Source organism: Xyrauchen texanus, chromosome 28, assembly GCF_025860055.1.
Source record: "Xyrauchen texanus isolate HMW12.3.18 chromosome 28, RBS_HiC_50CHRs, whole genome shotgun sequence".
Classification (NCBI taxonomy): domain Eukaryota; kingdom Metazoa; phylum Chordata; class Actinopteri; order Cypriniformes; family Catostomidae; genus Xyrauchen; species Xyrauchen texanus.
This window is the reverse complement of record NC_068303.1, coordinates 8,376,676-8,403,729: the sequence shown is the minus strand read 5'-3', so window position 1 is coordinate 8,403,729 and position 27,054 is coordinate 8,376,676. Positions and strand designations below refer to the sequence as shown.

The following is a 27,054-nucleotide window of genomic DNA, read 5'->3' as shown; positions in this document are numbered from 1 at the left end:
CTTGCCACAGCGGTCTGATTTTCCATAGATTTGATAAATAATTTCTCAAAACAAGGAATATTGAGCATTAAACAGAAAAAACATTCCGATGACATGCACAACTGCTTTTATTACATAAGAAATCCTTCTGTTTTCGAGCAATAGGGTTTACATTAGACCTGAGCTGTAGTTATTTGAGTTATATGAGCTTTGGTTATTTTGTTTTAACCAACACAGCATCTGAAGTAGATAAAAATAACCACATAAAAACATTAGTTGCTGTTGTACAACAAAGGGTTTGAAATAATTTGGACGCAAAATAATTATATACCAGCTAAATCAGGTGAATTTACGAAAGGTTTGTTTTAGAATTTTTTTTAAATGTCATGAAACTACACATGATAAATCAGCAGCATGTCTATATTTGGGATAGGTCAGTAAAATCAACACAGGTGTAATTTAATTAGAAAAAAGGTATTTGCATTCTTGAATGAAGTACAAAGAAGCAGAAGAATGAAAAAGCTTTTTATGTGCGTTTTGAATAGTAGTATTAAATATATTTGTGGCAGGGTGGAGGGCGGGGCCGGGCCGTGATCATACACACCCGGTCCCTTATCAGGCAAATTAAGCCTCCGAGAGGGATAAAGGCCAATGACAGACGGTGGCGCGACGAGAGAGAGAGATGTGTGTGTGTGTTTGTCTTTTAAGTTTATCATTAAAACTATTATTTATATTGTCAAGCCGGTTCTCGCCTCCTCCTTTCCATTGATCCCTTCACAATATTTATTGGCAACACAGAAGGCACCATCATATATGTTTTTTAATAAACAAACAAAAAAAAATGTTCACTTTAAAATGGAGATACTCATGATAAAGAAATCGGTTTCTTTTCAAAAGTTTTATTTCAAACAAGGAAATTGTCCTACATTCTGCTCTTCAACATCACTGAAACCAGTTCTGATGGAGTTTACAATCAGAATAAACATCACTATAATTTGTCTAAATTGCAACAAATGAATGTGGAGGAAAAAATGAAAATGACAACATCAAAACAAACAAGACATGCGTGCAGTGCTTAAGTAACTCAGTGACTCTTAATACATATTTACTCAATATACATCATATAACACTAAGTATTTATTGACATAATATATCAAAACCATCCAATTAAAAGTAAAAACATGCATTGTGCAATCACAAAAAAAAACAAATTAATAATGCAATCTGTCTCAGGGGTATAAAATCACTGCTTTCTTTCATCAAGTGTGTCAGTAAATACTGTACGATAAGTAAAAAAATAAATGGAGAGATTTTCCTCTTAAAGACCCCAAGAGGTCACTTCACAAGCACAGTTTTCTTTCCTGTGTTGATGAAAAAGGTATTTTGGGTGGCACACTTTAAATTGCCTATAGGTTTTTTTTAGATGCATCACAGCCATTAACCATGATTTGCTACTTGCTAGCCAGAGGCAGTTGGTATTAGGGGAGGGGCATTCTCATTCTAGAAAGCAGTTGATTGGGCAAAATAAGCTAAGCACCCTCAAATGGACGTTAAAGCACCCTTAACTGCGGACGTCTTTATACATCGCTGCATTCATGCAGCATGTAGAAAACATAGCTATTCGTTGCATCATTGTAATTTTTTTTATCCAAAACATCTATGAACAAAGGCAGTGTTATTTATAGATCATCAAAAATAATTTTTACATTCACATGTCAGAATTGTTCTTACATAAAAATATCGTTTGCCTGCTGTTTCATTCTTTCATTCCTTAAAGACTTAATAAAAGTTATGTGTAATTCATTCTATTATTAATTTTCTTGGTTTTACTTCCCCTGTTATATACCAAGTTAGAAACATATCCATGCCCAATATAATATTTTTATTTCAATTGTTTAATTAATAATGTCTTCATACTACTAAATGTTAGCCTAGTTTATGTGTGAAAAAATGTACCTCCTAGTGTTCACTAAAAGCCTGATATTTGGAACCATTTTTATACAGATGGTGCTTTATTGTGTCTTCACTTTTACTACTAGAGCACCCCCACAAAATTCAGAAGCACCCTCAGTGATTTTGATCTGGAACCAGGCCTGGAGTGCAGAATGAGTCATTAATAATTTTGGTCCATTTTCCCAAAAGGGAGATACTGTGCATTTTAAATGCGTATTTATCTGCTAAAAGTACTTTTTTGTCAACTGTTAGGAGTACACTAGCATATCGATGACCTCAAAGCTACCAGACATGGACTAAAAGCCACAAAGCCTCTTTTTGATGCCAATTTTGATATCATAGGGACGTTAAAACCTACTAGAATTTGTACAATTTCAAGGTTTATTTGAGGCCACGTCCACACTAAAAGGTATTCATTTGAAAACACATACATTTTGCTGCATTTATTCCTCTCATCCACACAAAAGAGTTTGCCTCCATCGAAAATGAAGACTTTTGAAAACGCTCTCCACAACACCTCACTTTGGAAAACAAAAACTTAAATGGATTAGTGTGGACTTGTCCTGAATCTCTGGGATACAAAAGTTAACTTTTAATGGTCTGCCAGGAATTGTTTTTCCTCTTTTGCCCCATCCAAACTTCCTCCAAGACTCTGGCCACTTTCGAACTGCATGTTCAACTTGTTTTGCTTCAGGGCGTCCTCAGAGCTCAACTTCGGCTGCCAAGAAGACGAAAGACTGGCAGGATTTTTAGCCGAAGTAATATTACGAGTCTGTCGCTTGTTTGACCGACATCCCACCTTGGTGCACAACAGGTAGAACACCTCTATTACATTCAATAAAAGAGACACACAAGCTACCACCAGCATAAATATAATAAAGATGGTCTTCTCTGTGGGACGGGACATGAAACATTCAACGGTGTAGGGGCAAGGGGATTGGGAACAAGTAAATTTAGCGACCATAATAAACCCATATAAATAATACTGTCCGATAATAAAAGCAGTCTCCAGGATGATTTTGAAGAACAGCTGGGTCAAATAGCTGCCAAGCAGATTCCCCTTAATCTTGACGTGGCCACTTTCGTCTGTGTACTTAGGTGTCTTCAACATGTGGCCCTCACCAAGAATTTGTATCTTCTCCCTGAGTTTGTTTTCTTGGTGAATGACTTGCACCGCATGACCGAGGTAGACCAAGGTCGGAGTGGACACAAAGATGATCTGCATGACCCAGAAGCGAATGTGGGAGATAGGGAACTGCCAGTCGTAGCACACGTTCTCACAACCAGGTTGCAATGTGTTACAGACCAAACTAGACTGTTCGTCACCCCATACATTCTCGGCTGCCGCTCCTAGCACCAGGATTCTGAAGATGAAGAGAACACTCATCCATATTTTGCCTATGACGGTGGAGTGAGACTGCACCTTGTCTAGCAAAGCCGAGAGAAATCCCCAGTCTCCCATGTTTGTTGATGCTCAGACGTTCCTACAAAAAAAGCCAGGGAAAGGGAAGGAGAGCAGGTGATAGGCAAAGTCCATTTTATATCTCATCTAATCAATAAGCTTTTAAAGGACTGTCTTCATTAAAAGCATACCAAGACCACCTCTGAACAATTATTAGACTTAATAAATAATGAATAAGTCCTTCAGACAAGTTTAGTTATTATTGAGTCCAAAAACTTTTATAAAGAAAAGCAAATCGTAGATTAAACAAGAACACAGAATCAAGGACTATAAGAAACATGATTAGTACATTATTCATTGTAATACATGAACATATGGACAAGCACAAGTAAAGAAAGCAAATATTGATACAGAATATAAAGGTTTGCATAGCATTAGAAAACAACTTTATCGTCTTAGATCTGAATCATGGAATGAGAAATATATCTGGCTACTGGTAAGTGTTTAAGAGAACAAATTTTGGTTTAAAACAAGCTCTTTTTTAAGCAACGAAGAACTTGTTTCTCATGCTTTAGAGATACTGTACAGTACTATGAGAAAGCTTGTTAATTAGCTGTAATTAATTGGGCATTTGGCATGATTGCAGTCTTGATTCATTCTAATTTGAATTCATTCTAATTATTCTTAAACATTCACCTCTGTTGGCACAAACATCGCATTACTCTGTAGACTAACTTGAAAAATGTGTAAGTGAAAAGAATATGAACTATTGATGTACAGCTTACCTTTAGCGAAGTACACCTCTTCCTGATAGAAACCAAGCCACATACCAAGTGATAGCCAACAATAGCTGAACCTTGATTTTTTGGCTTTGCTTGTGTAATTGCTGAATATGCCCGTCTGTCACGTTGTCTGAGGGTAAGCAGACGAAAATGACTGGATCTTGAACGCATGTAGAGGAGTGTCACATTAATGATTGAAAGGTCCTTAGAATAATACAGTTTGTACCATGCTCAGTGTTCTGACCCTAATTAAACATAAACGTCCATCAGCTATTAAGTAATATATTGACGTTTATGGAGATGTATTTCTGCTGATGTCATTATTATTATTATTATTATTATTATTATTATTATTATTATTTTGATTATTATTATTTCTTTCTTCTTATTCCCAACTACAAATAGACCATCTCTTTTTTTGGAACATACTAAATTAAATCAATATTTTTATTTAATGAGCTTGTTGAATGTGTAGCAGTTGACAAACGCATAGTTTTCATGACACAATTTTGAGGTTTATTGAACCTTGCATTACAATTAAAAGCAAAAGATTTTAGGCTAAAATGAAAAATTTAAATAGGATATTTTCAGCTAACTTTTTCAGCAATATACAGTATTTTTAATTTGTTTAAGGATTATTCCGGGTTCAAAAAAACTGAATTTGCAGCATAATGTTGATAACCACAAAACATTTTTTTTAAAAGGGCAAGATAAAAGTTACATTGAGGCATTTACAATAGAAGTGAATGGGGCCAATTTTTGGGGGGTTTTAGTGCAGAAATATGAAGCTTATAATTTTATAAAAGCACTTACAGGTACATTAATTATTCTGCTAAGCATTGTGTATTAAATTTAAAGTTGTTTAAATAGTTGTTTTTAAGGGTTTTAGGGTTTACGGCATTATGTGTTCATGACAACACAGTTGTAGAACTGGATTCAACTTTACACAAAATGATTTGTAAGTGATTTTATCACACTAAAATCATGTTAACATCCAAATAGTTTTTGTCTTGTGGCTATAGTTTTGAAAAAGTGAGTTTTTTAAAGTTTACTGTTTGGCCTGTTCACTTCCATTGTAAGTGGTTAATCTGAACACTAATTGTGATTTCTACAAAAGTACAAAACAGTAGAAAGATTTTGGAACAGAAATTAAATTAAATCTATATTTATATTTAATCGGCTTGAAGAATGTAGCAACTGACAGTAAAACAGTTAACAAGACACAATTTTGAAGTTTGACATTTATTGAAGTTTGACATTTATTGCTATACACATGAACTCAAAAGTATGATTTCAGACTAAAATAAAAAACGAGAACAGCAGACGTTTTAGTTAATGTAATATCAATAGTGTAGTGTACTTATATGAAACTTCAACCTAAATTCTAAAGAACAAAAGGACATTTTTTTAATAGAAACTAAATTAAATCAAAATTTTATCAGCTTTATAAAAGTGAAACAATTGACAAAAACAGTTTACATAACACAATTTTGAAGTTTGACATGAAATTTTCTACAACAAAACACAGCAGTATGATTTCAGACTAAAATTAAAAACAAAACACTTCAGCAGTGCAGTATTGATTTGTTAAACAAAGGGTCAATGTAAAGTGTACTTTGTATGAAACTTCAATGGAAATTCTCAAGGTCAAAACAGCAAGCATGGGAGTTGTCAGATGTTGGATTGGGGCGCCTCAACAAGACACGAGTCACTTGGTCCAATGGCTGTTTGCTTAAGTTGACCGTGTGAAAGACCTTGTGTACAGAGACTTGTTGATCAGATATGGACCTCTAGCATGTCAGCTCTGTTGTCCTCTGACACCACACTTTTTGTGGCCTCATTGCCAAGTTCCCTCTTCTGAAGCTCCAGCTCATGATTCATCCAGTTTTGGATCACCTGATCTTTATTTTTGTCCTTTCTTTTGACATCCAGGGTCACAGGAGTGACGGTATAGCCCTGTTTTTGGTTAAGACACTCGTTGATCTTCTTGACAAACAGGTATAAGATCTCAATGACATTCAAGAGTAAAGAGATGCAGGCCACCACCAACATAAACCAAATGAAGATGCTTTTCTCGGTTGGTCTTGACAAGAAGCAATCCACCTTGTGAGGACATGGAAAACGAGAACAAACGTATTTGGCCTGAAGAGTAAAGCCGTACAGATAGTACTGTCCAAAGATGAACCCAACTTCAAGAAGTATCTTACAAAGCAAGCTCAGGATGTAGCTCCTTAGTAGACACCCTCGAATACTGATCTTCCCATTGTCGCTGCTGTATTTAGGGAGTTTGTAGCCTTTCTTGAGGAATAGGCTGATTTGCTCGTTCTTAAGCTCTTTCTTCAACATCACTCTGACTTTCTTCTCGACATGTATGACGTGGACAACATGGCCCAGGTAGGCTAGAGTTGGTGTGGACACGGAAATTATCTGCAGAACCCAGAAGCGAATGTGAGAGATGGGGAATGCTATGTCGTAACACACGTTCTCGCAACCTGGCTGCTCCGTGTTGCAGATGAAGTCTGACTGCTCATCACCCCAGACTCTCTCGGCACCAGCGCCGAGGACTAGAATCCTAAACACAAACAGGACGGTGAGCCAGATTTTCCCCACCACTGTTGAGTGTGTCTGGACTCGATCCAGAAGTCTCCCAAGGAAGTCCCATTCACCCATCTTTAGGTTTTCTTTATCTGAATTCCTGAAAATAAAGATTAGGTCGATAAAGAGTGATTCAGTAGCAACACGAGAGAGAAAAAAATAAAAAATGTATATTGTTTTTATATGATTTTAACACATACATTGCACATATTGGACATCATTATTAAAAAAACGAGCAGAATGAATTTGTGTAAATTGTTCATAAAACCATTCTTGCATTCTGAATTCAATTATATTTCAATTTCCAAAAATAATTTCCGCAAGAATGGATTTACAACTATTTACACAGTAATGTCTTCTGCTTCTGTTTCATGAATGAGGCCTAATTTGTTTTCATATATTTTTACACAATCACTGACTCATTCATAAAACACAAGCAGAATGAATTTGAGTGTCGTTCGTAAAATCCTTCTTATTTTAATTGTTGCATTAATTTCAATGCGACAAATTTACTTAAAGTGATAGTTCACCCAAAAATGAAAACTTGATTATTGTTTACACACCCCTGTGTTGTTATAACCCTATATGACTTCATTTACTTTCTTAACACAAAGGAAGAATTTGGGGAAAAAAATTGTGCTCAGTGATGTCATACAATGGCAGTTTATGGTGAACACCTCATCAAGCTTCAAAAGAATTCAAAAGTATTATTCAGAAGTCTAAATTTGTCCATGAGACTCATGATTGTTATGAAAGCATATGATATGATTTGGTGTGAAACAAAGCAAAATCTAATGTGTTATTTAGTTAAACTGTTCACTGACCGTTGATCTCCTGTGCACGTTCATGATAAGGGCACGAGAGCAACAGTTCACGCAGACCCTCATGACAATGGGGCAGTCAAGGGAAAACTAATTTTGTTTATCTAAAACACTGGTCCTCCATAGTGATATCGACAACAGAACACAACACAGCTGCACACAAAACAGAGAACAGAACTTACTATACATGTCTGAAGAGTTTGTAGTTGAAGAATTTATGCATTTCTATGTCCAGCCTTGATTTTTTGAACGGAGTACTCAGAAATCAAACAGAAACATAAAGGAGGCTACAGGCAGCCACAGTCTCACCATGTCCTAAACTGACGGGAAACGACACTTGATAAAAAGTATATTGTATGTATAGTTTTTGTCCTAACCAGCAGTGATGAACGACGCAACATTTTGTCGATTGCTTGTTTTCTATTTTCCATAACTCCGCCAGCTGTGAACTGCACCGGTCCAAAACAGTTTTTTAAAGACATAGAAATGCATCAATTCTTCGACTACTAACTCTTCAGACATGTTTAGTAAGGTCTGTTCTCTGTCTTGTTTGCGGATGTGTTGTGCTCTGTTATCGCTACTGCTGTGGAGGACCAGTTTTTAAATAAACAAACGAGATATCGCTTGAACACACCATTGAAATGTTGCTCTTGTGCCCTATCATGAATGCTCACAGGAGATCAACGGTCAGTGAACAGATTCACTAAATAATACATTCGATTTCAGTTTGTTTCTCAACAAACCTTATTGTATGCTTTCATAACAATCATCAGTCTCATGGAATAATTTATATTTATAAATCATTTCAATTGTACTTTTGCGTTCTTTTGAATCTTGTAGAGGTAGTCACCATAAACTGCCATTGTATGACATCACTGAGAACTATTCTTTTCAGAAGATCTCCCTTTTTGTTAAGAAAAAGAAAGAAAGTCATATAGGGTTATAACAACAAAGGGGTGAGTAAACAATGCTGAATTTTCATTTTTGGGTGAAGTAATCCTTTAAGAATTTTTAAGAGCAGTTCCAGACATTTGTTCTGATTATGAGGGCCAATTTGAATTCTGGTCCTGGATATTGATTGATAGTGACAATGACAATACTTAATCTCAGCTTGATGTGTTTTCATAATCTGCATAAGAATGACATTTCCATTGCTTTCAGTCTAACTTTGGCTTTTGAAATGAAGATTACCATACAGAAATCTGATATATTGCAAAATATGGAAAACACATATATGTAAAATATGTTAATTTATGGTTTAATAAAAAGTCACATACAGTTCTTGCATATACACTGTACATGTAACATATATTTCAAAACACTGGGAAAATATACACTACCGGTCAAAAGTTTAGGGTCACTTACTCATTCTTTATTTTTATATATATATAAAATATATATAATTACATTTTAGAATAATAGTAAAGTCATCAAAACTATGGAATAACAGAAACTGATCTACGGTAATTATGCTGTGAATCCAAATCCAAACAAATCCAAAATAAGTCAAATCTATTTTATATTTTAGCATCATCATCAAAGTAGCCAACCATTGCAGAAATGTACTCAGCATTTTCTCAATCAATTTCTTGAGGTATCACCCTGGGATTCTTTTTAAACAGCACTGAAGGAGTTATCATGTATACTGGCCACTTATTGGCTGCTTTTGTTAATTATTTGGTCCAAGTCATCCATTTCAAAAACATTATTTTTTTTTTATACATTTTGGTTTTGAAATTTAATAAAGTAATATGTTGGCACAATTATATTTTTGCCTACAAAACTAATTTCAAATATTTAAGCATACACCTTCAGATCAAACGGTTTTTAAGATCATGAGAAACATTTCAGTCAAGTGACCCCAAAAAGAGTATGTAACATAATTTCCCAAATAAACAACACACACACATGTCTATGAATGGATACATGCGTACGTTTATTGTTCATGTTTGCAAATGTACATTAGAATATATCTTTAACAAATGGCAGAAATGGAAATATGTTCATATATGCCCATGTATCAGATTCCTGTATGTGATTATAAGGAATGCTGCTGGCAGATAAATGAATGTCATAAGTTCTCATTTATGAGTTGTAATCATAAAACACAACATTTTATAGTTTATATAGTTACACAATATCAGTATAGTGGATAAACTAGGGTTGGGTTAGGTCAGAATTAGGATTAGATGTCTGTACTAAGTTTACGGTTAAGCATGCATTTATGGACATCCCACAGATTATCCAGTATTCTTATTGTATCTTTAAAAAAATAACAAAATCTTAAGTAAGCACTTTAGTTATGTCATTCCACCTTTGAAATAATTTGTTATACATGATAAAAAATGGCTCTTTTCACTTACCGCTATGAGTAGACGGAGAGCAAGTTACATGGGCTAAGTAGAGATGCAAGTAACAGGATTTCTCTATGCTTGCCTCTATCGAAGAGGCAGCTGGTGTACCAAAACAAACATGAGAATGCCCACACTATCAGTGTATAGACTCCAACCAATTTTCAGCCTTGACAACTAGAATTGGAGTATTTAACCAGAACATTTTCAATCATGTTTCTCATTAAAGAGTGTACGTGACATTATCTTTTCTGTTACAAAGGCCTGCTCATTGCACAGCTCAATAAAGCTAAATAATGAGTAGACCACCAGTTTAAAGATTTAGTTCACACAAAACTGAAAATGATATCTTTATATACTCACACACACACACACACACACACACACACACACGTTGTTCCAAACCTACAGTATGACTTAATTTCTTCTGTGGAACCCGAAACAAGATGAAAGTTTCAGTCACCATTCACTTTCACTATTTGGAAAAGGATGCAATGAATGTGAATGGTGACGGAGACTAATATACTGCCTAATAGTCTTTTGTGTTCTGCAGCAGAAAGAACGTCAGGGGAGTTTGGAACAACATAAGAGTGAGAAAATGACCAAATATAAATGTTGGGTTAACTATTCCTTTTTAGTATAAAAGTTATTCGTAAAGCTTGATTCCAATTGAATCTACTTCTGAAATGATTTTATAATGGGCTTAACTAGAAGAATCCATTGATGAAAAAATTCTATGCTTCGTCAAAGTGTAAAAGTGCAGTTAACGTTTTGTAATTCCGATATGAGTGAGATTACGTGAGGAGAGTGTGTTATGTGTTCTTGGCAAGTTTAGACGCCACATTTGACCTTCTTATCCCAGCATTTGTGATAGCACAGGCTATCAACATGACTAGAGTTTCTACAACAAAACAAATATATATACACATTAAGTTCTTGGACTGAACTAATAAAAAATTATTTCACTGAAGTTAGCAAATCCAACACAATAGCTTACTATATTTAACTAAACAGTAAGTGCTGAACACTGATATATCAAAGTAAAACGAAGTTTCCTCAAAACGTTAGATTGTAGTAGGCTTTTTATTGATGATTTCATAGTTTCAATTGCTAAATGAGTAACAATGCAATAACCAACCACTGCTTACACAATGCAAAACACACACACACACATATATATATATATATATATATATATATATATATATATATATATATATATATATATATATATATACATACACTCACCTAGAACTTTATTAGGAACAGTATGGTCCTAAAAATAGTTCCCAATATGGTCTTCTGCTGTCGTAGGCCATTCGCCTCAAGGTTCGATGTGTTTGCATTCTTAGATGCTATTCTGCACACTACAAATGTACAGAGTGGTTACCTGAGTTACTGTAGCCTTTCTGTCAGCTCAAACCTGTCTGGCCATTCTCCGTTGACCTTTTTCATCAACAATATGTTTCTGTCCACAGAACTGCCGCTGACTGTATGTTTTTTGTTTTTGGCAACATTCTGAGTAAACTCTAGAGACTATAGTGTCTGTTGTGCATGAAAATCCAAGGAGATCAGCAGTTATACCAGTCAAACCAGCCTGTCTGGCACCAACAATCATGCCACCAATTTTCCCTATTGTGATGGTTGATGTGAACATTAACTGAAGCTCCTGACCCATATTTGCATGATTTTATGCAGTGCATTGCTGCCACATGATTGGCTGATTAGATAATCAAATGAATAAGTAGGTGTACAGGTGTTCCTAATAAAGTTCTAGGTGAGTGTATGTATATATAAAAATCACTGCAGAGTATAGCCAGTATACTCGAAAAACTCTAGTAGTTCAAATAAATAATACATGTATTAAATATATTTTTTTCAGTAAAACTTTACAATAAATTTGTATAAGATAATATTAGTTAATGTATTAGGTATCATGACCCAACAATGAACATTGTTTTACATATTTATTAATCTTGGTTAATGTTAACTTATACTATTGTTCATTATAGTTAACTTATATTAATTATTCTGTTAAACATCATGTATTATTTGAGCTGTAAAATAGTTTAAATTGTAATTTTTACAGTCATTTTAGGATTTGTTGACATTACATCGTACAACAAAGACGTAAAATTTGCTATAACTTTACCCAGAAAATGTTAATACATGATTGTGTTACACTCGACTGAACTTAACTTTATTAAACCCAGAATATTCCTTTAAATATATGATCTTTGCAAATATATAAATTGTGGATTAAAGCTTAAAAAACAACAGTGCAAAAACATTATAGAATTACCAGTCTAATGGAGTTTTAAAATCATGACCCGAACCACTTTGAAAACTCTACCAAACATACTGTGCAAACAAATATACTGAAATTCTGAGGTCTTAAACTCATAACTCAGTATGATAGGGTAAAGAGTGAGTGGTTTCAACACACTTTCATCATTCATGTACAATGATGGTCAAATGTAATGTCTGGTCACTATAAAACTGAAATCTACAAAACCAATTTCAAGAACCAGGAAGTTTTTCACATCGAAAGCAAGAGATCCTCTCAGATGGCCTGTGTGAACACACGAGATCCCAGTATCCATGCCCACTCTGGGATGCACTGCACCAGTCGAAACTAGAAAAAACATGAAACAATGATGCACTAAAACTTGTGCTCTCTAGAGGAGTTCTGCTTTTCACTCAGAATAAATTCACTGGAATATGCTTTTTGTACCTGCATGGTGTGAGGCCAGTATCCTGTAGTTCTGTGAGAGACGCCCAGGGTTGAAAGAGCATGGCTTGCATATACTTGAGGACTTGGCACCAGCCAGCCAGCAACACCGGAGCCATCAGATCTTTGAGATGCAATTCTAAAAGGCAGCAAACTCTGCACGAAGATTCCTCGATGACCATATTCATAATTTAGCGCACAACTGAAGTTATCAAGAAAGGCCTATGGGGAATAGAAAACTCAATAGAATCAGAAGACAAAGTAAAACAACGTGTTGAAAAATTTTCCATTGTGTGGCAGTTAGGGCTGGCTGATATAAATGTTCACAATATGCAATGATTTTGAAATGTGCTTCTTATTTGGCCATTAAGTATTATAAAGAGTGTGTTACTAAACTAGATTTGTGATTTGCAGGAATGAGAGGATTAAGATAACAGATATTAACATCTAAAGACAAACATGCTTTAATAAGGTAGTGGACTTCAGTGGCAAAAATGGCAATAGAGTTGGTAAGTTTATTTAATTCTGTGAATCATTTCAGAGTAAATTTTTTTATGAATTGATCACCGATTCGTTTGCTTCAACACTCAAAAATATCTCTGTATTACATTTTTCATGTATTAAAATGATTCACTAAAATATATGTATGGAACTACTAATGTTACTTTTTTAACAATAAATAAAACCATTCTTCCTTCTGTTTATGTAGTAAAAAACAGCGCAGAAAATGTCCCTTGATTATTTTTAGTAAGTGAGTATTTTACATGTTGCATTTAAACATTTTGAATCCACTTGGTTGAAATTATGGTTATAGATAAATAGGGAAAAATCAAAAAAATTAAATCATATATAAGTATTTTCAGAGCAGATATATAAATATGAACACACACATATACATATATATATATTTTTTTTTATCATTACATACAGGTGAAACTTGAAAAATTAGAATATCGTGCAAAAGTTCATTAATTTCAGTAATTCAACTTAAAAGGTGAAACTAATATATTATATAGACTCATTACAAGCAAAGTAAGATATTTCAAGCCTTTATTTGATATAATTTTGATGATTATGGCTTACAGCTTATGAAAACCCCAAATTCAGAATCTCAGAAAATTAGAATATTACATGAAATCAATAAAAAAAAGGATTTTAAATACAGAAATGTCGGCCCTCTGAAAAGTATAATCATGCATATGTACTCAGTACTTGGTTTGAGCCCCTTTTGCATTAATTACTGCCTCAATGCGGCGTGGCATGGATGCTATCAGCCTGTGGCACTGCTGAGGTGTTATGGAAGACCAAGATGCTTCAATAGCGGCCTTCAGCTCTTCTGCATTGTTTGGTCTCATGTCTCTCATCTTTCTCTTGGCAATGCCCCATAGATTCTCTATGGGGTTCAGGTCAGGCGAGTTTGCTGGCCAATCAAGCACAGTAATACCATGGTCATTGAACCAGGTTTTGGTACTTTTGGCAGTGTGGGCAGGTGCCAAGTCCTGCTGGAAAATGAAGTCAGCATCTCCATAAAGCTTGTCTGCTGAAGGAAGCATGAAGTGCTCTAAAATGTCCCGGTAGACGGCTGCGTTGACTCTGGACTTAATAAAGCACAGTGGACCAACACCAGCCGATGACATGGCTCCCCAAACCAACACAGACTGTGGAAACTTCACACTGGACTTCAAGCATCTTGGATTGTGTGCCTCTCCATTCTTCCTCCAGACTCTGGGACCTTGGTTTCCAAATGAGATGCAAAATTTGCTCTCATCAGAAAAGAGGACTTTGGACCACTGAGCAACAGACCAGTTCTTTTTTTCTTTAGCCCAGGTAAGACGTTTGACATTTGAAGCCCATGTCCAGGACCCGTCTGTGTGTGGTGGCTCTTGATGCAGTAACTCCAGCCTCAGTCCACTCCTTGTGAAGCTCCCCCACACATTTGAATGGCCTTTTCCTGACAATCCTCTCCAGGCTACGGTCATCCCTGCTGCTTGTGCACCTTTTTCTTCCACACTTTTCCCTTCCACTTAACTTTCTATTAATGTGCTTTGATACAGCACTTTGAGAACATCCAACTTCTTTTGCAATTACCTTTTGAGGCTTTCCCTCCTTGTGGAGGGTGTCAATGATGGTTTTCTGCACAACTGTCAGGTCAGCAGTCTTCCCCATGATTGTGAATTCAACTGAACCAGACTGAGAGACCATTTAAAGGCTCAGGAACCCTTTGCAGGTGTTTAGCTGATTAGAGTGTGACACTTTGAGCCTACAATACTGAACCTTTTCACAATATTCTAATTTTCTGAGATTCTGAATTTGGGGTTTTCATAAGCTGTAAGCCATAATCATAAAAATTATATCAAATAAAGGCTTGAAATATCTTACTTTGCTTGTAATGAGTCTATATAATATATTAGTTTCACCTTTTAAGTTGAATTACTGAAATTAATGAACTTTTGCACGATATTCTAATTTTTTGAGTTTCACCTGTATAACCCAGCCATAATGCCGGTAAAAGTGCATTGTGGGTAATGTGAAACTTAACCGTAAATGCAGAGAGGGCAGCTTTTCTAGGAGTCGGACGTGAACAGCCCCCAATGGAAATGTTGACCACTGCTCCTTTTCCACTCTCTACCATAGTGGGCAGTGCCAGGCGGGTTACAAGTGTGGCAGCTACTATATTTCTATTCATAGTGTCCCACACTCTAGCTTCAGAGAGGTCAATAAAGTCTTGAGAGAGGTCTAGACTCAGAGACCCATCCAGACTGTTAATGATGAATCCAATGTCTTTACCGCAGATAGCATCTTTGATAGGTTTGCAGGCAGATGGCCCCTGAGAGAAATCGGCCTCAATTAGAATGGCCTCTACCCCGTAATTGTCTGTGATAGCCTTGGCAGTGTCAGCCACATTACTGATGTCATTGCTGATCAGAATCACACAGATGCCATGTCTGGCCAGTTCTTCTGCATATGCTTTTGCTACTGCCTCTGAAGCACCTATGCAACAACAAAAAAAAATAATAGGTTACATTTTTGTCAATTCAAGTTGATTGGTTTATGGTACTGTGACATAAAAAACATTTGTCTTAAGAGGGTTATATCTTCTGCTTTAATGTTTCATTAGACATTCTCAATTTTAGATTCCCAAACATTCCTTTTGCAAACTGAATAGAAGTAGAACAAGGAGTCCTGCAATAGATGGTATGGCCCTGACAGAGCCCAGATCTCAATATCATTGAGTCACTCTGGAATTACATTAGGAGACATAAGTAATTGAGACAGCCTAAATACATAGAATTGTGGAAAATTGTAATTAAGTTTTTTATGAAAGTTATGAAGTAACTTCCATGTATGAAGTTAATTATTCATGGAATATTTTTGAAAACATCCCAACTTTTAATTTTTCACAACTGCCCAAAATTTTGCACAGTCCTGCATACAGTATATATATATATATATATATATATATATATATATATATATATATATATATATATAAGGGCTGCATGATTTGGGGAAAATGTCATATTGTGATTATAGATGCTAATATATATATGCGATTGCGATATTATAAACATATGGTAACATGAGTCAACTTGCTTGGTTATCAAGGAAAATGCACAAATAGATTACTGATAATGCTGAAATGTGTATTTCTCAACTCAAACATACAAACTAGCAACAACAACAACTATAAATGCAGTGTTTCCAAATTAAAATAGTTTTACAAAATTAAATAATAACATCTTTGCATTACTGCATTTGTTATTTTCTCAATATTACACTTAAATAAAATGGAACAATTAAAGAACATACAAATTTTAATGAAATAAGATTGTCCAAACAAACAGGGACATTTAATCAGGATGTAACATGTACTTTCTATAAACTCTTTTGAAAAGGAAACTGGATATAAAAGTGTGGTTCACTCAAACCACTAAAACTCTTGTTGTTGTTGCTGTTGTGTTTTTATTTTTTAAATGGCCAACTGGTATTTCCAAATGCTCTTTCTAAAAAGTTCTAGTTATCGCTGGTACCTCTTGTCCAGTGTGTGGATCATTTTCTGAAATCCCACTTTGCTAACGGTGCATCATGTCTCTTTATATCTCTGTGAAGACTTGTCATATGGCGTGACACTCGCAAACACATCTGTAATTGTGCTTTGTTTTGTTTGGCTTACTGGGCTTTTTAATGTAGTTTTAGTCAATGAAAACTGTTGACATTTTAGACATAAGAGTATTATTGATAAGCATTTGCCAATCTTGTCTATCCAAAACCAATATATACATATACATATTTTATTGTTGTTGACATTTTAGTGTTATTTTTCACACATGAGTGATCTTATGATGATGATCTCATCAATGATGCTACACGTTGCAAGCTGCAGACAGCAGGGGTGAGAGACGAGCGTCTCCGTGTTAGAGTGCGCATCACCCGGCAGAACTTTATATCTCTCCCGGTCTCGACTCCCGCTCAGATTGTGTCTGTTCTGCAACTGGTTGAAGCGGCTCTGACCGCACCGAGAATGACAGTTTTGGAGTTTGTGTTTATTTACATGGTACACTCCTGTATAATATGAACTTTAATTAAGGATGAAATAAAGATATATCGCCAAGCTATGATCTGTGTTATTTTTTCTGGCCACCAGTTCAGTGTCGGTCTGCTCGGCGTCCATCTTCACCTGATTTCCACGCTGCACACCGGAAGCTCACACGTGCCACTCCCTAAACGGAGACCGACTTGTCATCTTTATTAGCGGTGTAGAAACTGGGCAAACAGCTCTCAAGAGAATGGGCGGTCACGTCCACACATGCACTTATTTATTTAATATAATCGCAGCATTTTTCTGTCATATAATCGCACAGGCTGACATCGCGATTGCGATATGATTAATCGTGCAGCACTATTATATAATATATAAAGTGAGCAGACGCATATGAGACATGTCCAATGATATTGCTTCGCAGCTTTTAGAACAAGTGCAAGCCAGTGAATATTTTGCACTGCAGTTGGATGAAAGCACTGATGTTGCAAATCAAGCACAGCTTATGGTCTACATTAGTTTCCTCGGGCAGGACAAATTTATCGAGAAACTTATTTTTTGTAGACCTCTTGAAGGCAGAACCACAGGGCAGGACATATTTAATATGATGGATCAGTTCATGACGGTCAATTCAGAATGGTCATGGTGTGTTGGTGTGTCCACTGATGGTGCTGCCGCTATGACCAGTAAGCGCAGTGGTGTGGTGACCCTGATCAAAGCGAAAGCCCCCAATGCTGTTGCCACACACTGTATGCTTCACCGTGAGGCTCTTGTGGCCAAACACATTGATGATGATTTGCATCACGTGCTGAGGGATGTAGTTAAAACTGTGAACTATATAAAATCACACCCCTTGAAACACAGACTATTCGGTTTACTCTGCAAAGAAATGGGTGCTGATTATGAGAGCTTGCTGCTTTACTCTGGCTTTCCCGTGGTGCTGTGTTAAATCGTGTGTATGCGCTGCGCAAAGAGCTGAGAGAGTTTCTCTCTGGTGAAAAATCAGAGCTTGCCAGCTGTTTTTAAGATGGCTCATGGATACTGAAGTTGTCATACATGGCAGATTTTTTCCAGCATCTCACTGTCCTCAATCAGAGCATGCACAACATTCACATATTGAACGCACAAGATAAGGTGCGCGCGTTCACGCAAAAATTATCTCTGTGAGAATGCAAACTGAAAGAGGGAGTTACAGAAATGTTTCCTCTCTATAACCAGGAGTGCATCTCCTCCACTGCTGACAACATCACACCCATAATCCAGTCTCACCTGTCACATCTTCAGGGCTATTTTAAACAATATTTCCCAGATTTGAACAACACCCACCTGGACTATGTTAGAAACCCATTTGCACCAGGAATTGGCACTCATCTGGATCTAGCAGCCCAAGAGCAACTGATTGATTTGACAAATGAGGGAGAGATGAAAACAAAGTTCCCCTGCCTTCCTCTGTCAGAGTTTTGGATGTCTGTGAGAAAGGACTACACTGTTTTGCTGAGAAGGCAATAAAGTGTATTTTACCATTTGCCACAACCTACTTGTGTGAAGCTGGATTTTCAGCACTGAAAGTACTTCAGTCCAAGCACGGGGCCCGTCTGGAGGTCGAAAGTGACATGCGCCTGGCTCTCACTAAAATGAAACCACGAATTGACAAACTGTGTAGAAGCCACCAGGCTCATCCATCCCATTAGGACATCTTGAATCAGTGAATGTGGTGGTGTTTAGTTTGATTCACATGTTTGAATATGCAAATGCTGCCCTTCAGGTTTAACTTTTCATCTACCAGTGCATTAATACTGTGAAAAAATGTACCCTGTTCAGTTAATGTATATATTTTTTAAGTGTTCAAAAAAACAAAAAACTACAGAAGGTACATATAATTGTTAATTGTGAGAATTATTTTTGGCTATAGTGAGTTGCCAAATAATAAAAGAAAATTTTTATTGAAACAGCATTTCATATTTACGTTTATTGTAATATGAATTTAAATATGTCTTTACATTATATACAATTATTTATTCAAAAATACATAGTTACCTTTATATTTTAGGTAAGGGGGTCCCCAGAATGTAATCATCATATTTGGGGGTCCTTGTGATTAAAAAGTTTGAAAACCCCTGAGCTAGACTGTAAGGTGCGTGAGAAGTGGCCGACTTATTTCCATAGGAGCAGAATCTGTACATTATTCCAAACTTTTGGCTGCCAGGGTATATTGTAAGCAAAATGAAATACAAGACTGTGTTGGAATAGAGAGCCTTTGCTACTAGATTAGGTTTTCATTAAGTGCTTAAATTCCATTTGGTTGTGTATTTAATGTTTCAGATGATGCGTTCATTACAACATTAAAGAGAAGACTCAGGGGTGCAGCCTTATTAGAAGAATAGCAAAGAAAAAGCAACTTTTGAAACAGAAAAAGAAAAACAAAAACAAAAAAGGATAGTGTGGGAAATGAAACACAGACATTGGACAACAGATCATTGGAAAAGAGTGTTATGGATCTTAACCCCATTAAGCTTTTGTGGGATCAGCAAGACTGTAAGGTGCATGAGAAGTGCCCGACAAGACAGCAACATCTATGGCAAGTGCTACAGGAAGTGTGGGGGTGAAATGTCACAGAGTATCTGAACAAACTGACAACTAGAATGCCAAGGATCTGCAAAGCCGTCATTGCTGCACGTGGAGGATTTTTTGATGAGAACTCTTTAAACTACTTCTTAAGAACTTCTGACATTTTTTTTTCAAATTGTAATATAAATTTTCCACATTCTTAATGTCTTGACTATACATTGTGATCAGCTGTATGCCACAAGAGCAAAATTTGTACATTATTCCAAACATTTGGCCGCCAGTGTATAATGTATCTATACACAGAATATACAGTACCATAATGATACTAATAAAGAGCTCAGGGATTGTATATATGCAACACCATACCATTAGATTGGGTTTAATGAGTTAAACAGGTGATTATAAATTATTAATCAGTAATTAATTTTTAACTTACCACAAATGACAGCCCATTGTCCATACTGCTGACTCAGATCTCTATGGCAGACAAGACGAGGAATAATGTGATGTCTTATCAGGCTATAACAGTCCCTCACAAATACAACAGCCTTGCTGACTGTGTAAAATGCACCCACCAGTGCCAGTGTTTCTACATAACAACTGCATGATCTGGCAATTTCTCTATACAAAAGCATGAAACTGTCGACCGCGGCCATCACAATTCTACACAAAATGTGGGGAGGAAAAAAATAACTTTTTACTTTCAAAGGATTAGCTGGCCCAGTTATGTTTTTGCTAACCCCAATATGAACAATATTTCACCAGGTCTCTCCTCTTCAGTCCAGCTGTAACACGTGAATGACGAAACCCGGAAAATAAACAATCAAGTGACGTGAGTCTATCACGTGACCAACCCAGGTGACTTCAGTCAGCGTCCCACATAAACAAGCATCAAATTTTCGTCTGTTTTTTTTTGTTTTTAAATTATTTATTTAACATTATTTGGTGACAGATCGTTGCTAGACACGGAATATATTCATATTGTTGTGCCACGGGATTATATCTGTATAAAACGGATGCTTTATAAACGGTATTGCGAACGCCTCATCTACTCTGGGCTTATTTCCATAGAAACGGCTGATAGTAACTGATGCTAAACTTACTTAATTATTACTCTGTGCTTTAATAAACGTCAATTTTTTTTTTTATTATTTCTAATGATATGGAGGCAGTGCAATTAATTTACTTGGTCAACTCCTGTATGACCTAAACATAGGACGGGTAATGTTTAAAATGGTCTGTATGCGTATACTAAATGTAGCTTTGCTAAGGAGGAACTCTGTTTATTAGCTATGAGTTTGTGAAATATCTGCGGGAGTATGTGGAGAGCAGCTTGGGAGTCATTATTGAATATCTGAATATTTACTTGCCTTTGATTTAATACTCCGATGTATGAATGTATGGATATATAATATGTAATACATATACATACATAATTGTTATTGTATCTTTAGCAATTATAATGATTTATCTTCTATGGATAAGTTACTTCTCTTTATTCTTTGTATGTATAGCACATTTTTTGTCTCCAATAGGCAGTTGACATGAAATACATGTCCTGTAGTGTGATATAATATTCGTGGCATGCTATAATATGCTGAACCAGTAAAGGCAAAAAGGTGGTTAAAAATTGTGGAATTTCTTTTTTTTTTTTTGTGAAATGCTCTGATTGCTGTTACTGTGCAATTTCCTTATCTAATTAATAAAGTGCGTCTATCTACTCAATGCATGTATACTACACCCATGTACTGTTACTAAACACATCTCCCTTAACACTCTATGCAGGAGATCTTTAGAAAAGAGTTTATCACACCCCCTGTAGAGTGATGTCTCATGAGGCAGAACTCCAGTGCCTGCTGTGAGAACTCCAAAAAAGTGTCAAAGAGAGAATCTCAGGAGCAACATCTGTGGAATGTGCCGAGGAGATCTTGTTTCATTTGGAGGAAACTGACAAGAACTTTCACAAGTGAGAGACCTGCCTCTTCCAGTACGTGTGAAAGCAGATTGCATTTTCTGTTTTGTATGTTTTTATGTCCTCCCTCTGTTTATTAGCTATGAGTTTGAGAAGTATCTGCGGGAGTATGTGGAGAGCAGCTTGGTAGTCATTATTGAAGACCAAGGACAAGAATTTGATCAAGGGCAAAGGTCATGCAGTAAGGTCGGTTCACCCTTGGACACCCTTGTTCATGCCATTACAAAAAAGGACAAAGGAGTCCAAACAGTATGCATGTTTTATGATTCCTGTTACCATGTGTTTCTTTATGTGACAAGATGTTTTAAAGTTGGCTCAACTGTTAGAGCATGGCGGCAAAAACGCCAAGGTCATAGTTTTGGTTCCCAGAGAGCACAGACATACTGATAGAACTGTAAGTGTTGCACTGAATTTTTGTCGTTGTGCCAAGTCTCTTTGTTTTATGCTGTTTTCAGCATTTTGTGCAGGTGTGCCATGTTTTTTTATATGCTGTTTCAAGCAATAAAGAACACTGTGTTTTATTCTATTTTAGATTTGTTTTTGTTTTTTGACAAGAATGCCTACAGTCTTAATGGCTCCTAAATCACTTTTGGATAATGGTTTTTCACTGCATGATGAAAAATATCTCCATTAATGCATTGAAATTAATCAGAAATCTTTTAAATCTGAAATGATAAAAGTAATACCACCATGTGCTTTTTGTGCGATTGATAAAACTGTTTATAGTATGCTTTCTCACTATGATGCAAAAATATCTGCATCAGTCCAATGATGAAAGTAGTTTGATCAGATGTATTTCAAAACTGAAATTGATTTATTTACCTTCCCAGTACAGTTAAGCTGTTCATGCTAGCAGTTTAGGATGTATCATGTGACTTGAATGAAGATTACATTTTTATTTATTTTTTAATTGCAGGTATAAACAGATGATGCAGACGCTAATACAGACCATCATGTTGGTTGTCGAATCACTGATCATTACATTTGAGAAAGAGCAACTGAAGAAATAGGAAATGACGACCGCTAAAAGTGAATACTCCCTGCATTCCTTTAGTTTTGAAAATAAACAATAATCTTTACAGTGAGTACTTACATTGGACGTAAACGTGGCAATGCAATAAACCTAAAAATACATACTATTAAAAAGTATAGCTACAATATTTAAACAATATACATGTTATCAGAGACTAGTGTGATAGAATCACTTACCAAATCTTTCTATGCAAAATTATAATCCAATATATTACCTCATGTCATGACCACGTAAATCTGGTAAACTCATTCAATTCCACATGATAAACGTAAGGATGAAAGAAAATGACTTTTTACATAGAGAAATAATTCCTAGAAGTTCATCCACCTAGAATAGTAGTCTCAGTTCAAAAAATAAGATTTAGACAACATTACAGCTCAAGTAATACACATTTTTCTAAGAAAGAATTAAAGTTTAACAAAAATGCAATCTTCACTTTTCTGCTTTTAAACCCTCAAAGTGCATGAGCCATTTTATTTTTTAACTGAGGAACAAGTTGAATTTTATTTCTGACGTAACAGACAATTTGACATTATACCACAAAGGCTGCCGATAGAGCTTACAGTTGAATTCAGAAGTTTACATACGCTTAGGTTGAAGTCATTAAAGCTCATTTTTTACCCACTCCACAGATTTAATATTAGCAAACTATAGTTTTGGCATATCGTTTAGGGCATCTACTTTGTGCATGACACAAGTAATTTGTCCAACTACTGTTAAAAGACAGATTGTTTCACTTTTAATTGGCTATATCGCAATTCCAGTGGGTCAGAATTTTACATACACTAAAGTAACTGTGCCTTTAATCAGCTTGGAAAATTCCAGAAAATGATGTCAAGCCTTTAGGCAATTAGCCAATTAGCTTCCGGTAGGAGGTGTACTGAATTGGAGGTGTACCTCTGGATGGTGACAGCATCATGTTTTGGGGGTGCTTTGATGCAGGAGGAACTGGTACACTTCACAAAATAGATGCCATCATGAGGAAGGAAAATTATGTGGATATATTGAAGCAACATCTCAAGACATCAGCTAGGAAGTTAAAGCTTGGTCGAAAATGGGTCTTCCAAATGGACAACGACCACAAGCTTGCCTCCAAAGGTGTGGCAAAATGGCTTAAGGACAAAAAAGTCAAGGTATTGGAGTGGCTATCACAAAGCCCTGACCTCAATCCGATAGAAAATATGTGGGCAGAACTGAAAAAGCGTGTGAGCAGGGAAGCCTACAAACCTGACTCAGTTACACCAGTTCTGCCTGGAGGAATGGGCAAACATTCCAGCAATTTATTGTGAGAAGCTTGTGGAAGGCTACCCAAAACATTTGACCCAAGTTATACAATTAAAAGTAATGCTTCCAAATACTAACAAAGTGTATGTAATCTTCTGACCCACTGGGAATGTGATGAAAGATATACAAGCTGAAATAAATCATTCTCTCTACTATTAATCTGACATTTCACATTCTTAAAATAAAGTATTGATCGTAACTGACCTAAGACAGGGAATGTTTTCTATGCTTAAATGTCAGGAATTGTGTTAAACTGAGTTTAAATGTATTTGGCTAAGGTTTATGTAAACTTCTGACTTCAACAGTAACTTGTATTGATCCCGGAACACCCCTTTAACACAACACTAAATTCTTCACATAGTTTTTTATAAACTCATTAGGATTGGTCGGCCATTTTCAGTCAGAGAATTCAGGATGATCTTTGTGTTTAATTTCAGATATGCTGGGAAGCCCTGCAGTCTCTGTGCTATGCCCCTCCCTCTGATGTTCTGAGCTATGAAAGCTGGAATGGCTTGTGCAGAAACCTCTCCGCTATGCTCACCGACTCTGATCCTGAGCTCAGTGTAAGCGCTTAGTTATGTGCCTTAACAGCTTAAAGTGGAGCTATTAGGAGTAATATTATCAAGCAATTGCCTGTTTCCACAGAAGAGGTGCAATCTTGTGGCCATGACCGGTTCCTCTAACTGCTGAATCCCACATTATGTAGGAGTGTGTTGCATGTGTTGTGTACACTGTGTCACTGTTTTCACATGATAAGGTCTTTTGATTTTTTTTGCAAAAACATTTTCCTCTTCTCCATTAAATGTTATGGTGAGCCAAGTTTCTTCAAGAAAACATTCAACATATTTTGTTTCAGAGATCAATCTCTACTCAAATTATCAGCATACAGTTCAAATTGATGTCAAACTGTTGTCGTTCAGCATGGCTACTACAGCACAACCGTTGTCTTTGGTGAGTTGTACCATGTTGCATCCATATTTCTGAACGCTAATGCCTAACCCCTAACATTAATTCTAAGGTCTAGTAAGAATGGTTATGTCATTTATGGAAAACAAGCATACAGCTTACTGCCTACTGCCTAGTGTATAAAGAATACAGCCTATTATTTTGTTTAAAATGGTTTGTGTAACAGTACACATTATGCAACAGTAAACATTTCAAAGTAGTATGCTACATTTTTGTCACATGCTCTCATTACATTTGTCACGCATTGCCACATCACCATACGAGCGTGTTTAATTCAGCAAGTGGCATCCAGTTATCATTTCATACATAAAAATGGTTTTCACACATAAAAATTGATTTAGCATTTTATTCCAATTTCCTCTAGGTGACGTCTTCATTCTTGGCAGCCTAATCAGATAATTAATAAAAAGAAGTTGTCACGTCTGATATTAATATTAATTTATTTTAATATTCATACTAATTTGTCACACTGGAAATTGAAGGTCAAGTTAAGCGCGTTTAAAATGTGGTGTATGCTGCACATTTTGGGAAATGTAGTTGGTTATCTGGGTATTCTATGCATACAGAAAAGTCACATACTGTGCATAGTGTACATACTGAGTACTGCAGTAGTAAGAGTAGTATGATAGTATGCTATTCTGAACATAGTCAGTATTCATTGGCTGATTCAAATTAAATGGGTAAAATAAACAAACTTTTCCAAGTGACCCCAAGTGATTAATTTTGAATTTCATTAATACTTTTTCCTAGATTGTTTTATTTTTATTAAATTTATTCCTGTGATTCTGTAAAAGAGGGAACCTTGGAAATTATCCACAGCCTAGAACATCAGCAGATTGGTACGGCTGACCTTTTGCCCAAAATGTGCACATCTACTATCAAACTTTATCTGGCATCTTGGCACATGTTTTGCTCTGCATGCTGTTACAGACTTTCCTCTCATGGTCAACTAGTTAGATTATCACTCCAAGTAGATAATTCCAAGGGTTTTGCGGGCTTACAATGAAGAGCTTTCCCAGAAGCCTGTTCTGTTTTTCAGTTGGAAGACCCACATGAAGAAAACAACCCAAACATTTGCACACTATTGACTTATCGTGTTATCTTCTGTTTGGAAATACTACTGGACTTTTGAACTACCCACAAGTGTAAAACATTCTTAACACGTCAGCTTGTTTCAAAAGATGCTTATCTAGACTCTGTGCTGAAGGTCAGAATACAGTGATTTTTGTTGCTTCCACAGAACAGTCGCTTATTATTTTCAGACATCATAATACAGTAGAATCAAGTTATCTTATCTTAAATTTTTTTTAAATCTAAATAGGTTCTCATGAAAATATGTCCAGGTCACATTTCATACCTTTTGGGAGTCATTAAAGTCATTCTTTTGACCTAGACATATTCCTCACAAGATTGGCAAAATCTCAAAATAGCCACAAAAATATTTCCGTCTCTTAAATGCGTTTAAATATGCTACCTATCTGCACTCACTTCACATTTAGATTTCAGTGCTAATTTAGAAATGGAGGATGAATACAAATGATTAAATTCATTTATAGAATGTTCAGAGAATGAGATCTCCTTGTGTTTTGCCCCTCAGGCCCTGCTCAGTGAACTCTCTACAGTTCTAAACAGTTGGAGTTTGTTTATTTCGTTTATTCGGTGTACGTGCTCGGGAGACTTGTGATGTACACTAATGGAAGGAAAAGTTTCCCCATTAAAGTGAAGAAACAGATAGGTAAGTGTAGATGGGAGGAAACAAACCCAGCTTGACGTTTGAGAAAAGCAAGTCTGACTCACAAAACGATATATCCGAAGCCGTTCTACATGTGTAATCTGTCGTCTGTTTCAGATCCGGCAATCTTGACTGACCTATTGGTGACTTATCAACATCATGTACCAACACCCAAAACCATCCTGTGGTTAGATAACACATACTTGTGTGTCATAAGAGCACGCCCGTTACATTTCGAATATAAATTTAAAGTCTGTCTGTGAGTGCAACTTAAAATATACGGGCAGTCTGTGTAATTTTTATGACCGTCATTATCTAGATGTTCGTAAAATGCCAATATGGGTG

At 36.0% G+C, this 27,054-nt stretch overlaps 3 protein-coding genes and 1 pseudogene across 4 annotated transcripts; 1 reads left to right on the top strand and 3 right to left on the bottom strand.

Moving 5' to 3' along the window:
• Nucleotides 1-862: 862 nt before the first annotated feature.
• On the bottom strand, nucleotides 863-4,277 carry gja13.1 (gap junction protein alpha 13.1). The gene is made up of 2 exons (XM_052095211.1): nucleotides 4,120-4,277; nucleotides 863-3,416 (listed from the first exon to the last, which is right to left on the bottom strand). Exon 2 carries the CDS (start codon nucleotides 3,392-3,394, stop codon nucleotides 2,525-2,527), a length of 870 nt encoding a protein of 289 aa, XP_051951171.1. The 5' UTR covers nucleotides 3,395-3,416; nucleotides 4,120-4,277; the 3' UTR covers nucleotides 863-2,524.
• Nucleotides 4,278-5,383: 1,106 nt separating this feature from the next.
• Nucleotides 5,384-10,052, bottom strand: gja11 (gap junction protein, alpha 11). 2 transcript variants are annotated; one of them, XM_052095209.1, is made up of 2 exons: nucleotides 9,896-10,052; nucleotides 5,384-6,811 (listed from the first exon to the last, which is right to left on the bottom strand). In XM_052095209.1, exon 2 carries the CDS (start codon nucleotides 6,784-6,786, stop codon nucleotides 5,893-5,895), a length of 894 nt encoding a protein of 297 aa, XP_051951169.1. In that variant the 5' UTR covers nucleotides 6,787-6,811; nucleotides 9,896-10,052; the 3' UTR covers nucleotides 5,384-5,892. The 2 variants fall into 2 exon arrangements, with proteins under 2 accessions (XP_051951169.1, XP_051951168.1); XM_052095208.1 differs by lacking the exon at nucleotides 9,896-10,052 and adding an exon at nucleotides 7,536-8,771.
• Nucleotides 10,053-10,426: 374 nt separating this feature from the next.
• On the bottom strand, nucleotides 10,427-20,516 carry LOC127621556 (inactive hydroxysteroid dehydrogenase-like protein 1). The gene is made up of 4 exons (XM_052095207.1): nucleotides 20,159-20,516; nucleotides 15,154-15,605; nucleotides 12,618-12,836; nucleotides 10,427-12,518 (listed from the first exon to the last, which is right to left on the bottom strand). Exons 1-4 carry the CDS (start codon nucleotides 20,376-20,378, stop codon nucleotides 12,447-12,449), a joined length of 963 nt encoding a protein of 320 aa, XP_051951167.1. The 5' UTR covers nucleotides 20,379-20,516; the 3' UTR covers nucleotides 10,427-12,446.
• Nucleotides 20,517-20,597: 81 nt separating this feature from the next.
• Nucleotides 20,598-27,054, top strand: part of LOC127622451 (protein broad-minded-like) — a 53,234-nt pseudogene continuing 46,777 nt past the window's right edge.

Excerpts from the sequence above, each read along its gene's own strand:
- gja11 (XM_052095209.1), bottom strand. The coding sequence starts at position 6,786 with ATGGGTGAATGGGACTTCCTTGGGAGACTTCTGGATCGAGTCCAGACA.
- gja13.1 (XM_052095211.1), bottom strand. The coding sequence starts at position 3,394 with ATGGGAGACTGGGGATTTCTCTCGGCTTTGCTAGACAAGGTGCAGTCT.
- LOC127621556 (XM_052095207.1), bottom strand. The coding sequence starts at position 20,378 with ATGGCCGCGGTCGACAGTTTCATGCTTTTGTATAGAGAAATTGCCAGA. Across the intron at positions 15,606-20,158 it reads ACAATGGGCTGTCATTTGTG|GTGCTTCAGAGGCAGTAGCA; the intron begins GTAAGTTAAAAA and ends GTTGTTGCATAG. Across the intron at positions 12,519-12,617 it reads ACTGGCCTCACACCATGCAG|TTTCGACTGGTGCAGTGCAT; the intron begins GTACAAAAAGCA and ends TGTTTTTTCTAG.